We start from the raw sequence: 14769 nt of genomic DNA, 5'->3' as shown, positions 1-14769 counted from the left end.
TATGGTATTACTACCAGTATCGCCAAACTATGGTTCAGTTGGAGCTGGACAGACACAACCTTTTTTTTCCGAATTTTTTTTGTCCATTGCTCCAGATCTCTTAATTTTTTTCGAACTAACCTGAAAAGGTCGAAGTGGAAACCCCTCAGATAATGTTTGATTTCTTCCGAAATCACTTGCAAATCAGTTCCACTACACAAGCCACACAGCTGTTTTTTACTCCTGTTGTTTTCCAGCCTTGTCAGGGCATTGTGTAGCAGGTTTGCAGCATTAGAGCTGAAGGAGTAGTGCTGATCAGATGAGATATAGTAGGACTGTGCGTGCATCAGTATGTGAGCATGTGTGTGTTATTCCTAATGTGAGGCCCATCATCTGGTCTGCTGCTTTAAAACAAAGGGGCTTTGGTCCAGTGTACTCCCATGGGGAGGCTACCTTTGGCCAGGAGAGAAGGCGAGGGAGAATGAAACCACGCAGCTTGTTGTGCTCTCCGCAGTCACTCCTCCACTACTTTATGGGAGGGTCAAGGTAGTTAACTAGTGGCAGGCGTTCAGATGGGTTCTGCTCTGACTTCAAACGGGGAACATTATGGCCGTGCGCGCTCACAGGATATTGCAATGTAAGGCCACTGAGCACGGCTGGGTTAGAGAGGGGAGGCTTTGTATCGGGGCCATTAGAGCCCTAAACCGGTACTAATGAAGCCGTTTCCTGTACAAACGGAGCCGCTCAGGGGAAACTGGCTCTAGCTTTTAATAAGGCCCTCTCCAATCCCAGTTAAGATGTGGGTCCTTTTTTATCTGGGTACTGAGTGGGTTACCGCTGGTTCCAAGCAGAACCTCCCTTTGGAAAAGTTAATTACGCATGATTAATGGAGAGTTTTCCTTCCAATGATATCTGTGACAGCACAAAGCTGTCGTAAGGCTTGTCAGGCCCAATTCGAGCTGAATAAGTATTTATGTGATCGCATGTGATGGGCCTCCTCTCACCAGCACCAGCCCTCATCAATCAAGCCCTGCTGCTCGCAGTAGTGGGAAATTGGTCTATCAGCGCGGCTGCCTCTACCCCCCCCCCCCCCACACACACACACACACACCCCACACCCCACACTGCTGCCACCACCGCCGCCACATCCCTCCCTCCCCATTCAATCAGGCCCGGGGCTACAATGCTTCTTTAGCTCTTACTTCTGACCAACGCAGGGGTCATGTGGGGGAAAGTGGGAGCCCGAGCTGAGCCCATCCATTACGGCTCTTGTTTCTCTCGGTGGCAGCCGGACGACGGGATTCTATTAAGAGCTCCGTCTATTCAGCACTGAGATTACACCAGGGCCCTCTCTCCGAGCACACCTCGCCGCCAACCCCCAAACCCTCACCAAAACCCTATACCCACCCTGGGGGCCTTACAGTCCCCCCCCCCCACCACCACCACCACTACCTCCGCCACCGCTGCAGCCACCGACAGCCCGATGTAGCTCAGTCATGCGTCCCCCTCCCCTCCTCCCCCCCACCTTTTTTTCTTTACACTTCCCAGTAGTAGTGTTGTTGGGTTTTTTTCAGCAGCCAGAATGACAATAATCAGGGAGAGAAAGACAGAAAGAGAGAGTGAGACAGAAAGACAGAACAAGACGCTTGGACAAGAATGAAAGCAGGCACTCTAACCTGAACATGTTCCTGGTTGGGATGGGGACACACACACACACACACACACACACTCAAACACACACTGTTCACCTGCCTGTGCAGCATTTGACTTGTAAGCACTGCCACACTTACACACAGGCCTGCTGCAAACGAACACACACACACACACACACACACACTCACACTCCAAACCCTTATACTCCCTCTCAAACCGAGGACTTGGAGCTTCGGCACCTGGCTAAGAGACTGGGGGCCATCTCCGCCCCAGTATAAACACACTTAGATGGGTAACATCACAAACACGACTCCGCCGCAGTAACGTCGTAAACACCCCCGCCGACACCAGATCAAACCGCCGCCCCTCCAAAGTTTAAGAAGCTCGTTTGTCTCCTGCCGGCCTGAAGAGACTCCCTTCATTTACTTGATATGTGTTAGCACTTGAGAGAGAGAAGGAGAGGGGAGTGCTGCTGGGGTCACGCCCCCTGCCTGGATGGATGGGGGTCTTCCTGTCAAGGAGAAGGAGAGAGACAGCGCTCCTGTCAAACAAACAGCAATTGAATACGTCGCCTTCTATCAGGACATCCGCAGTGTGTACATACTCGCTTTGGCTTGATTATGAAAAACCCCCTCTGTGGTATAAACAAGTGGAGTGAAGGCATTCATCAGGGATAGAGAGGTAAGGGTGTGAAGACGGTGGAATGTTCTCTCCTCCGTTGAGAGGCTGAGGAGAGGAGAGGAGACGAGGAAGGATGTAAAAGAGGATCTAGGAAGCTAAGGGTGTGATTAAAGAATAGAAAGCCAACAAGACAAGAGACAGAGCAATAGCAGAAAGCAGAGGAAACGAAGAGAGGGCCTTGGCAGGGAGAGGGCACTCAGGGCGGGGCAGTGTGAGGTTCACTCCCTGCAGCACTTCGCTCCATGGCCCGGAGTTGGCAGCCGGCGTGCGGGTTAACAGGATCGGAATGCTTCTACAGGGGCAGCACAATCAGCACCAACTTCCTCTGATTCAGAAACCGTAGGCCGTGTTCTCCGCCTCCTTTGTTTCAGCCGGGCTCCGCTGACAGCACGGAGGAAGCAGCCGTCTGACGGTCAGGGGAGATGTTGAATGCGTGTAAACACCGTATCCACGGGGGCCGAGAAAGAAACGGACAAACTTCGGTGCGGCTAATGCGTCTGTGCGCTGGGACGGGCCGCCCGTGCCATCTGCGCGCCTAGATGCACACACTTGTTTGTGTGTCTTGGCTGTGTTTTTTATACCCACATTGCCGGCCTCTCCCAGTGAAAAGCACGCGAGACGTGAGTAGAGGCGGTTGTGTGAGGGATACTCTGCTCATAAGCGCCATACTCCGTCAGGCCGGTCATCTCCAGCTGTCCCCCGCATGAGACTTTTGTCTTTGTTAAATGTTGTGTGACAATGAGATTTTCCAAAGTGCCATCTAGATAAAGAAGTGGATCGAGAGAAAGACGGGGGAAAGAGAGGGGGGGCGCGACTCCGATAAGAGCCGAGATGGTCTGGTCATAGTCCAGCAGCCCTCCATCACCGCTGCAGCCCCAGATATATCTCCCCTCTGTCTATGGAGCACTCACATGCACACCTTCATCACTTTGTCTCTCCCGCTCTCGCCTTCACAAACTAACACACACGCACACAAACACACCTCTATTCCATCACTGCAGCTCTAGATCCTCAATCGATCCTCGCGTGCACCCCAGCCCCCAGCAGCAGACACCTGCAGGTGATTGATCCCCAAATCAGTCCCTCACAACCCCAGTGCAGTAAAAACCATAACAACCCATCATAAAAGCTGATTTATCTTCACCTAGCCCTGGGCCCCACTGTTAGAATATTAACCCAAAAGTGTATGACACCAGAATGATTGGTTTGGAATTGAATAAACCTGGGGAGTATTGACGCACATGTCTGATGGTTCATATCAAGTCTGAGTGCTGAAATGTGCCAAGTGAGATTGGATTATCTCAGAACACTGGTGCAGACACACACACCCACGCATCAGAGAACTTTAGTTGTTTGCATCTGGTGTTGTGTGTACAACGCTGCGTGCACGAGGGCTGGAGGATTCAATGTTGTCTTTGAAATACGTGTTGCTAGATTCATGATTGCTGCATGTACAAGCTTTTATTAAAAGTATACACATTGGATTAGTGTTTAAGTCACTCAGGGATTTTTGTCTAACAACATTGTGCATTTTGAACATTATGTGTGATTCTTTTATATCTTTGCAATGTTGCGTTACGGTATCCTTAAATATATTTTATGACAATGGCAAGATTTGATAAGATAAAATAAGATAATTGATCCCATGTCAGGTAAATTTAGACATTACAGGAGCAGATAGTCAGAATGAGGTAGACAAGAGAACATATTAAAGTCTAAAAATGGAATAAATCGAGCAATAAAATATAAAATATAATTAAATATATGTACATAAACCTTTCACTACTGCTGAACATATTTGGAGCGATATGCACTTGAGAAAAGTGCATTGACATGATTGCAAAGAGATACATAGTGTATTTATTTTTTAGTTTATGCGTAGATTAAGCATGCATCTATGTATGATATATATATATATATATATATATAAAACATAAATTCAATATACATCAATAAATACAACTAAGAGTTTGAAATATTACGCAGCTGCTGTCGAGTCGTTAAAGTCCTGTTTGAAATAAAACAAAAATACCATATGTCAATTTTTGAATTTTGTTTTCAGGGTGTTTATATGTTTGCATGTGTCGGTGCATTACTCCATGTGTGTGTTCCTGTTGGGAAACGGTGCCCAAGCCACATTTTAATGAGAGCGTTGGCCTGGATGCCAGAGGCATGGTGCACTGGCAGCGGCGGCAGCGTGTGCCCTGTACTCAGCGGTGCAACAAGCTTGCAGGTTAAATATAATCCCAGCCTAACTCAGGGGCCTCTTTGATGCTACTGAAAGCCAGTGAAGCCTTTAATGGGAGCCACTCTGTGTCCTTGTGTGTTATGAGCGGGCCGCCTCGGCTTTCCTTCACTTCAGGTTTGCAGCAACTGATTTGTTGTTTTTCGAGTTAATTTTGACTTTAATCATGGCTACATACACTGAGCTGAGCAGGGTAACAAGTGTGTGTGTGTGTGTGTGTGTGTGTGCATACAATATATATGTGTGTGTGTATGTGTGTGTGTGTTTGGGACACGCTCTCACAAATTGCTCATGCTTTGCACTTACTCAAGAACATTTTCTCACTTTCTCACATTGCAGTTTTGACCACTTGTAAATTTTGGCTAAGAAATACCCATTAGTCCCATTTGTCATGTTTCACTATGTTTTTCTGCCGCAGTGCAACAACATGAGCTTTTCTTTTCTTTTCTTTACAAAGGGAAAATACCCATACTAGCAAGTAAATGAAATGGTTTGTGTGTCCATGAATTTTTCTCCAACTGCCCTGCTTTTGAAAAAAATATATATTTCCCCCCAAATTTACTAATCTCTCTCAAAAACATTAACAGGTTTTCAGTTGTAAACACTAATAGAGACGTTGTATGAGAAATATCAATTTCATTAGCTTCATTTATCATTTTTATCTTATTTCTAAAGTCGGCTTACACCCTACATTTCTCCAGTGCCCCCTGACTCCCTGTTCCTTTTCATCTCGTATGACATGTTGTAAGTACCGGCACTTCACTTAATCTCCCAGGACAGGTCAGAACAAGACAAGATAACCTGGCCTGTGTTGCAACCGCACACCATTTCCTCCCGTCACTGAACCCAACTAAAAGTATAGCCTATCGTCCGATATCCGCCGACATTAAAATATTAGCCTTGCAATTAGACACGGCGTATGAAAAGCGGATCGTCGCGGCGCTGCAGCGAGAGCCCCGACTTTAGAACGTGAGACGAGAGCTCAATAAACGTAATGAATGTGTGACACTTGAACATCTGAAGTGCCGTGTTCAGTTCCACACGGCTTTTTACCTCGGGTACATAAAAAGGCTCTTTTAAAGATGATATCTATGAGCGTTTTAGAGCCAATTTGTTCACCCTGCGGCGACCGGCAACATACTCTAATTACCTCCACCCACCAACCCACTCACCCACCCACCCCCCTTTCCCTCTTTTACTTCACTGGACTGGAGTGGGGTGGAGGGGCGGGGGGGGGGGGGGGGGGGGGGGGGGTTGTTTAAGTTTCCAGCCTGTCTCGTGCGCATAAGAGCCGTGCGCCTGCTGAATTTATGCTCGGAAAACGTGACCTCTGACCCCCCCCGCGCGGCTTTATCGCACCCCGAAGCCCGCATACAGTGTGGCCCTGTGTGCGTGAGGCTGGGCGAAGGAAGTGTCTGTGATTACCACAGCCTGTGCTACTTTCTATACATCCCCCCCCCCCCCCCCCCCACGATTTTTGAAGACCCCCTACTGCACACCACATTCCAGGTACTGCTCCTCGAGAAACAACAGCGCACGTTGGGTTGCCAATCCTCGTTAGATGGAAATTATAAATTTGCATTTCCCCACAAGCTTCCTCTTTGCATCCACGCCTTCCGCCGGGATGCTCAAAGCCTTTCTTTTAACAGTAGCTTTGCTTTGCTTTGCTGCTCTTCATAATTGACTGAGCATGTCCTGTTGCAGTGCCTGGTCACGTCCCGACATTCCTGCTGTCAGTGTTGATTTTAGCACAAGCAACGACATATCTCATTCCCATCGAGGGACCGCTAAACATCACATTTGTTCTAGTTAAACATCCATGGAATAGAGATGAGTCTATTTGCACCATTTAATCCAGCACTTGTGCGTCGGCACTTCAGATTACAACGCTGACTGGGAGGATATAATAGTGGGTTTTTTTTGGTTGATTTCTTTCATGGAATGGATATAATTCCAGATCCTTTCTCTATTTTCTCTTTCTCTTTATTGATCTGCAGCTTTAGCCCCACAAGCGCATCTAATAATGGAAAAAGAGCAGTATCCCTGTGTAAAAGGCCCCTGTCACTCCTGCTCTGAGGCTGCTAAATGAGATTAGATAGTTTATGTCTCCTCATAAATCTTCTCGAGCGAGCATCATGTCCTGTGATGTTCCGCCTTGTTCCAATATTGACACTTGTCTTCATAAACTTGACGGAAGGAATACAAATGGCCTCGTGGAGACAAATGGGCTCCTTCACACCGCGAGAAGAAAGCCCTCTATTGATAAAACAGAAAGTGTAATCTTTTAGGGTGTGACTGAAATAAATGATACATGGAAATCTCTCCGCGATGCTCTGGTCGAGCTGTCACTGCAGCCGTAGATGTGGAGAACAGACAAAACTGAACAAGCTGCTGCTCGGGGGCTTGTTCCTCTGCAGGCCACAGAATTTGTCAAGAAATCATCTCTCTCTCCTTTTCTCTTTCTCCCTCTCTGTCGGAATGCCTGGCTGACCCCCGGCAAATGAAAATAATCCAAAGTAATTAGAAGTGAGCTGGTCTGGTCCTGAGAGCCCCCTGACGGCCGGGTAAACATGGTGGAGGAGGAGGGCCGGGAGGGGGGCCCCGGCCCAGCAACTAGAGGCAGGAGGGAAGGAGGGAGGTGGTGGTGGGCTTTGAGGGGGGGGTGTCTGACCTTGTCCACATAAAGCAGTGATTTATGAAGTGCAGGGCACAGCAGCAGGGCTTCTGTCTTCTCCCGCAAAACCAAATTACTGAGGTGGAGATTAACACGCCGCGCTCACAACGGGCCCACTTCCAGAGCCGAGGAAATTTTTTATTTACATTTTTCCCCTTTCATTTCCTCTGGTCCTGTTTTAATGGTAATTGGGCTGTACGTGGACACACCGTGTCTGTCCCCTCAATATATATGTGGAACTCCGGGCCACACACTTATTGTATTGTACTGCGTCTAATCTTGGCTGAGGGGTTGTGGTAATTGAAAGGGAAGCAGAAGAAAAAAAAGTTGTGCAAAACTGTAGGTTAACTGTTCTGTTTGAGCTGCAAATGAGCTTTTTACCACTTGATTGAATCGGCCCACATTTAAAGCAGAAAAAATGAAATGTGCATGCAGCAAGGGGGGCGCATGTATACAGAGGCATGATGGAGACTTAATGCAGCTTTGCGACGGTGTCAAGCGGAGGTCTCGGCCGTGAATGGTGGAACTATTTCTTGTGGATTTGGCTGCGATATTTTTCTTTCTCTCCTCTCTTTTTTTTGGGGGATGCTTTTTTCTCTTTTTCTTTCCGCTCTCCTGGAGGATGTGCTGGAATGCACCAGCACACAGGCCTGCGCGCTGTGTTTCCATGTGGCCCCCTCTCAGAGCTCTGCAGCGGGCACACGGCTCTGCAGCAGCTCGATGCCTGGATGGAGTCAGCTTGCAGCCCACTCGGGGATCCCCCCCTCCCCCCCTCTCTCCTTCTTCTTCTTTTTCTTCTCCTTCTCCAGCATGCATGGGCCCATCTGACATTACATGCATGGTGCTGAAGAAAATCTTATTTTTTGTACCAGAAATATTGCTGCTAAGTTATTCAAAGCTGAACCTTAGAACAAATGAGATGCTATCGATCATAAAAAAATATTTGTGTATGAATCGTTTTGTGTGTGTGTTTGTATGTGTGTGTGTGTGTGTTTGTGTGACTGATCTCCTAAAAACAAACAAGAAAGCCTGCAAGCAAAATAAGCCACGGGCCTATTATAAGCAATTGAACCTCCTTTTAAAAAAATTTCACAGCACTTTAAAGCCTCGGCACTAAACATTATCTGGATGCTGTACGTTTTAAGAGCCACTTAAATAAGTATGAAATGCTGTGTGGTATATGATACAGTCGGAACCAACATACCCTGCAGCCTGCATGTGTTTGTCTTTGTAATTTGTTGATAAACAGCTTTTCTCTCTCTCCAGCAGCATGTCAAAATCATTATGATAAAGGCGTGGTATAATTCACATTAAATAGATCTGTTTCATCTCACAACATCAGAACAGTGTTTATGGCAGATTGCTGGAATAAATAATAATAATAAAAAGAGCTATGCCTCCTCGAACAACACTCATTTATTAACAAATGAACAAAGTGTTTTAAATTCCCCTCCATCCAGCTTTTATAGCCGCTCACCTCAGATGATTATATATTCAAAGCCCCCCCCCCCCTCCCTGCAGCTGAATCCTTCATAGCATCGTCCAGCAAACCTGACACATTAATGTGGATGTTTGGTGTTGCAATTCACAGACAAATTACAGAACCACCCCCCCCCCCCATCCCAATATTGTAAGTCAGAAAGCTGAAAAAAAATGCCAATTTTCTTAAATCTGAAACCTATGACCATTATTGTCATAAATAGACATATTTAATAATCAACCTTTATTTCTTAGACGCACCAAGTTTTCCTGAAATGCACAGGTTCTGTTTAGAGGAGTTCACTTCATGTCAAAAGCAAAAGCAGTCGAATAGTCCTGATAAACTGTGGTATTTGTCAACTTAAATGTTCAACTATGAATTCAAATTATATAGTTTAAAAAAAGTTTCATTCATTCAGTTGAGCCCGCCATCTCCTGGCAGGGGGAAATAACTGCAAGCATGTCTTCATATAAGTGGGCCGTGCAGGCTCAGGGGGTCCCGCCACAGTTACCCCCAATTTACCCCCACGTGAAGCCACAAGACCCCCGCGTACTTATCCTCTTTTTTCAGACATTTTCTCCGTATTTAGAAGAGAGAGGGGAAAAAAGAAAGCAAGAAAAAGAGCTCGAACCCCTCTCTCCTCTCTCCTTCTCTCTCTATCAGGGCCAGAGAAGCCATGGAGCAATCACTTTCCCAGATTACTTGTATTTAATACACAATGCATCATAAAACAAATCCCTCATCCTGACAGGAAGAAAATAGAACAGCTCATTCGACTTGAGCTTTCCCAATTTATGGCTAAATTAAAAAGGCTTCCAACAATGGACAAGTCGAGGGGAGGCAGGAAATCAATGACCGGGGCGGACCGGGGTCCCTCCTCGGTTCTCAAGAAGCTGAGCGAGACGATGGGAATCGGTGGACGGGGGTCCCTACCATATTTACACGTGATCCCCCCCCCCCTGTCCTTCCTGCACATTTGCGCCGCGATTTTTACCTTAAACAATGGGCATTATCTGGGATGGAAGGTCAATGTCACATGAGCGAGGCGCGTTATCCATCATCATCTGCTCCCATCAGCCAAAGTCCTGTCCCCTCTCTGTGGCTTTATGAGCTGCCATAATAAAGTCCTTCTGCGCGCTGACGACCAGCACGTTTCTTTCTTATCCTTCGTCCCGGAATACCCAGAATTTAATCCGTGTTTCTTCACAGTTTCAGGCTCAGCTTTGAGCCTACAAATGGAATTTAAAATGGACCAGATTCTGCTTTTCTTTGGGCCGCTGCAGGTGCACGCTCACGGGCCGGAGCTGAGAGGAAAGTAAAAAAAAAAAAAAAATCAAGACTGATGCAAACACCAATAAATTCAACATTTCCTTTTTTTTCATTTATAATAAATTTTTACCATCATTTGAAAAAAATAAACATAGTTCGCCCATTGTTTATTTGGGGGAGGATGTGTGTGTGTGCGTGGGGGGGGGGGGGGGGGGGGTACACGAGTATCATTTAACTATTTAACAACCTGCAGCATTTGTTGTGCGCGTCAGAGATAAGCAGGTGATTAGGTCAGTGTTTCCAAAAATGTGGCTAAGGGACTCCTAAATGGTCCTGGTGGAGTTTCCTCGAGGTCTGCGGGAAACTCCCAAGTGCAGTTGTTACATGACACAAACACAGTTAGAGAATCTACGGAGAATTTTCTATTATTATTTTTAGGTTTATTTTATCGTCTTATTCTGTTCCTAAAATGCATCTCAGCTGCGCATCACTGGATCCTGATAATAAATACTAGAAAAAGGTTTTTAATTTTTTTCACTTGGGATGTTGGGGTTAATAATGTCATTAAACGGTCCATGAACCTGTGCCGGCAAGTTGTGTAAAAAGTTTGGGGAACACGTGGATAACGGTTTGCCTTTGATGCCTGTGTCGGTTCATTAAAACGTGCCGCCTGTCTTTGTGCGTGTGTGAGTGTGTGAGTGTGTGTGCGCGGCTCATCCCTTCAGAAGCCCCATCCCGACCTCTGCCTGACCCCGCTCACCCTCGCCAACCCCGGACCCCTGTCAATTTAAAATTTACTGCGGAGAGGAGTCCACTCCGACCCGGGGGGAGGACAGGGGAGCAAAGGACGGTCCCCGGTGCTCCTCGGAGTCGCCTCTCCCCGGGCTGCAGGAGCGACGAACGTCCCTTACTATTATTATTATTATTATCACTATAATTATTATTTTTATTATTATTATTATATTATTATTTATTTATACCGAGTCAAAACGTGACAGAGAAACATCGCACAATCTGTCCGGGACGCGCAAAGTAGAGTGGGGGGCGATACTTGAAATCTCCCCCCCTCCCCTCCCTCCCTGTCCTCCCCCACCGAATCTGTCGGCTATCATCCGAGGAGGGGGGGTGGGGGGGAGGAAGAGAGGAAGAGAAAAGTTGAATGGCTACCAGAGGACACCTGGGTGCGTCAGGACAGGAGGGGTGACAAGAGAGGAGCGGACGAGCAGAGCGAGGCGCAGCCACAGTGAAAAGTTGGGAGCTGGGTGTCGATGCACCGGAGGGGATTTTAGTTGCGACCCCGCGGATGTCTGCGTGACAGTGAGGGAGGGAGATCTGCCGAGTCTGCGGTGTCTCAGAGACAATACAGCGAGAGAGAGTGCCTGAGAGAGAGAGAGCGAGAGAGCGAGAGAGAGAGAGGGGGGATCTACTTTTACGCACGGCGCGGTGTCCGAGGGACGGTGAAGCGTGCGCGCACCGGCGAAGAGTCGACTCGTCCCGCGGAGTGGAGACGCGAAGAGACACCGAAACAAAAACACACAGCCACACGCTGGTTCCTTTTTTTTTTCACTTTTTAAAAAACCCGGAGAAGGAGCCAGAGAAGAGACGATTTCTAGTTTTATTGTTTATCCTCCGCGTTTTTTTTAATCACTTTTCCTCTCGGTGAACGACGCGCTTCTCATCCCAGGAGGTTTTTTAAGTGTGACACGCCGGTGCGCAGGAGTTTCAACGGTAAGAGGAAACCACACGAAGAGGCACCATTTGTTTTATGAAGCGATTTGCACCGAGAGCAAATAACGAAACAAGTAAAGCGGCTGTTCTGTGTCAATGTGTTTGTAAACTTAACTTAATTTCGTGAAAAGACCTGCAGCTCGTTAAATTGTATAGATCCAGTGTTCCGCTGCACAAAGGACTTTCCACAACCCAAATATTTACTCAGTGCCAGGTTATAGATGACACAGTGGTGATTCAGTTTTCTCCTTCTTAACACGATCGGCTGTGTCTCGCGTCTATTTCTTATCACTCGCGGTTTCCTGCAGTTGATTTGTTTCCCTGTAAAGTTTACAGCCGCTGTGTGATGAATATGAACATGTAAAAAATAAATAACGTCAAGCTGTTTACGATCCATCCGGAGAAATGTCGCGTAAATATTTCCTAAAATCAACCGACCTCACGATTTGCATAATAATTCACTTCATTGTGTTTATTGTTGTTTTGCTCTTGACGTCTTTTCAATTGTGTTTTGGATCAAAGCAATGCAAAAGAGATTTATTGTTATTGTCATTGTTATTATTTATAGCATTGGTTATATTGATTGTATTAGTATTGTTGTTATTATTATTGTTCTTATTTTAATTAGTATGAGTAGTAGTTGTATTATTATTATTGTTAAGATCCTTCTAATTTGATTATCCCTTAGGCCCATAACAACAGATATTATAAGTAGTTTTGAGAATTTATTCGTTAAATCTGCATTTTCAAAAACGAATTCAAACAAGCAAATATAAAATATTTAGCTGCACCATTTTCTTAACTTTTTCGGTTTATTTTTTTCGTTTATTAGGATGATAATAGAAGAATTATTAACCAGAGCTGGAAGTGAACTTAAATCAGCTTTTATTTGTTGCATTCCATATATTTATTTCCAAACATATAAACACATCTGCTTTACAGGGGTTTTACCTTCTGGTTTTGGTGCTGATTTATTATTGTCACCCTGAATCATGAAAAACACAATACAATTTACATCGTTTCATTGCTGTAATGGAAATGACACAATTCATTGAAAGTTTATTCAGGTGTTTCTTTTTTTTAAGTAAAAGATGCACACATATTTATTGCACTTTTTATTTTGTTTTGTTACATTTATTTTATTATTTGTGGTTTTAAGAGTTACAGTACATTTCCTTTATAAACTAATAATAATACAAAATACATATATCTATATAGGCCTATACTGTAGATCATTTTTTCCAACAGTCTCTAATACACATGATTCTTTTTTATATTATACAGCAATTACATTTCCTCTACCCAAACCTGTGTGTGTGTGTGTGTGTGTGTGTGTGTGTGTGTGTGTGTGTGTGTGTGTGTGTGTGTGTGTGTTTGTGTGTGTATGTGTAAGTGTGTGTGTGTGTGTGTGTGTGTGTTGGTGCATGCCACAGACCAACTCCTAACATTTGAGTCTTATTTCTCAGTGGGAGGTATGTGGTTAGTCAGTGTTTGGACACAGTAACCTTGACTGATACTGATCAAAGTCTGATCTCTCTCTCCCTCCCTCCTTCCATCTCTCTTCCTCCCTCTCTCCCCCTCTCCCTCTCTCTCTCTCTCTCTCTCTCTCTCTCTCTGCAGATCTTGGATGGGTCAGGCCATGTGAAATTCTGTGTGGATGCCAGCAAGCCAGATATCGGGAGCTGGCTGAAACACATCCAGTTCGCCCCAGTGGCCACGCAGCACAACCTGACAGCGTGCCAGATAGATGATCAGGTACGTGGAGACACTTGCAGCGCGCGCCGCCTGGCAGACCAACAACTCCAGCAAGCACACACGAGTCGAGTATGATCTGAGGACAAACATGTGGACATGACATGATGTCCCTCATGGTGCCGTGTCCTCCTCTGAGTCCGAGGGAGTCAGTCAGATCTTTGAAGCCACACGCTGCTTCTATTCAAACCCAGCTCCGGTGCCAGAAGGCTTCCCTGTATTTTCCGACGGCTGTCCCTGTCTGTGCGCGGCTGTGTTAAAAGGTGTTATTGTGATCTGAATCAGATTGTCCCATGAGCGGCTGGCCCACCCGGCCTTCACTTCACACACACACACACACACACACACACACACACAGCTCTCTCTCTCCGCGCTGCACCACCAGAGACTCCTCACTATCTGTGCGCGTGTTTTCCTTCTGTAATTGTGCGCTGGCTTCTGCCGTGCAAGGACCACAGGGCTGGATCAGAGGAGGATCGCTCCACAACACTTCCCCAGTACACCGCTTGCGATATAAACTCTCAGATATGCCAGGAATGTCGCGGCGCCTTTCGCTGCTGCTCACCTGGCCGTGCAGGGGAGGTGTGTGCAGAGCGCACGTGTGGGCCCCGCGCGCCCCAGTAATCCCAGCGCCAACAGTGGCTAAACTTTATTTGACACGTGTGTTCGAGCAAACGCGTAGCTTGACCCGAATGAAGAACCATAATCTGGGTTTGCGTGTCTGTCGTCACTTCTCACCGGTGGTCTGCTTGAGTGTCACCCGGTGAAGTATAACCAGAACAAAGTACAGGTTTATAACAATAATCAAAATACAATGGTGGCCTTTTGAAAATGTAATTACACCTCAAAAGTCAACTTCATTGTCAATTCTGCCACACAACCCAGTGTAAACATATAAGTACACAAGCTACATATAAGTACACAGCATATAAGTGAGCAGGCTACAAGGCACAGGGTAGATTGGATATTTCCCAGATGATGATTTTGGTTTCATTGGTCATGAAATACTTTTTACCCAGCAACTAAAAGTGAACAAATCTTCCTTCACACGTCTCTGTTCCTCTCACCTTCCCTGTGCTCTCTGCAAAGCCCTGACGAGAGCACACAGCCCACAATGGGAGGGAAGAAGAAAAGATGCTTCCCAGAAGTACTTACCCACTCTCGTTTTAAAAAGAGAGACAATCAGGCAGGGGGAGCTTTCCCCCGAGCTGCCCTCTCCTCGAGGTGTGACTCGCTGTCAACACTGCGGTTCTGCTCGGGTGCCCGTGTAAGGCTCAGACAGGTCACGGACATGGCTATGATGAGGTG

The 14769-nt window shown here is 46.3% G+C and overlaps 1 protein-coding gene across 8 annotated transcripts in view; it reads left to right on the top strand.

Moving 5' to 3' along the window:
* Positions 1-14769, top strand: part of mecom (MDS1 and EVI1 complex locus) — a 137715-nt gene that overhangs the window by 97195 nt on the left and 25751 nt on the right. For 7 of the 8 annotated variants that reach the window (XM_053423476.1, XM_053423475.1, XM_053423471.1 and 4 more), the window contains exon 3: positions 13330-13464. In XM_053423476.1, the coding sequence (XP_053279451.1) occupies positions 13330-13464 (135 nt within the window). Of the gene's footprint in view, positions 1-11116; positions 11710-13329; positions 13465-14769 lie in introns of those variants that run through there. The other variant, XM_053423477.1, reaches the window with a different exon arrangement.

The sequence above is a fragment of the Pleuronectes platessa genome, chromosome 5 (genome assembly GCF_947347685.1).
Source record: "Pleuronectes platessa chromosome 5, fPlePla1.1, whole genome shotgun sequence".
NCBI lineage: Eukaryota > Metazoa > Chordata > Actinopteri > Pleuronectiformes > Pleuronectidae > Pleuronectes > Pleuronectes platessa.
This window is presented reverse-complemented; position numbering and strand designations above follow the sequence as displayed.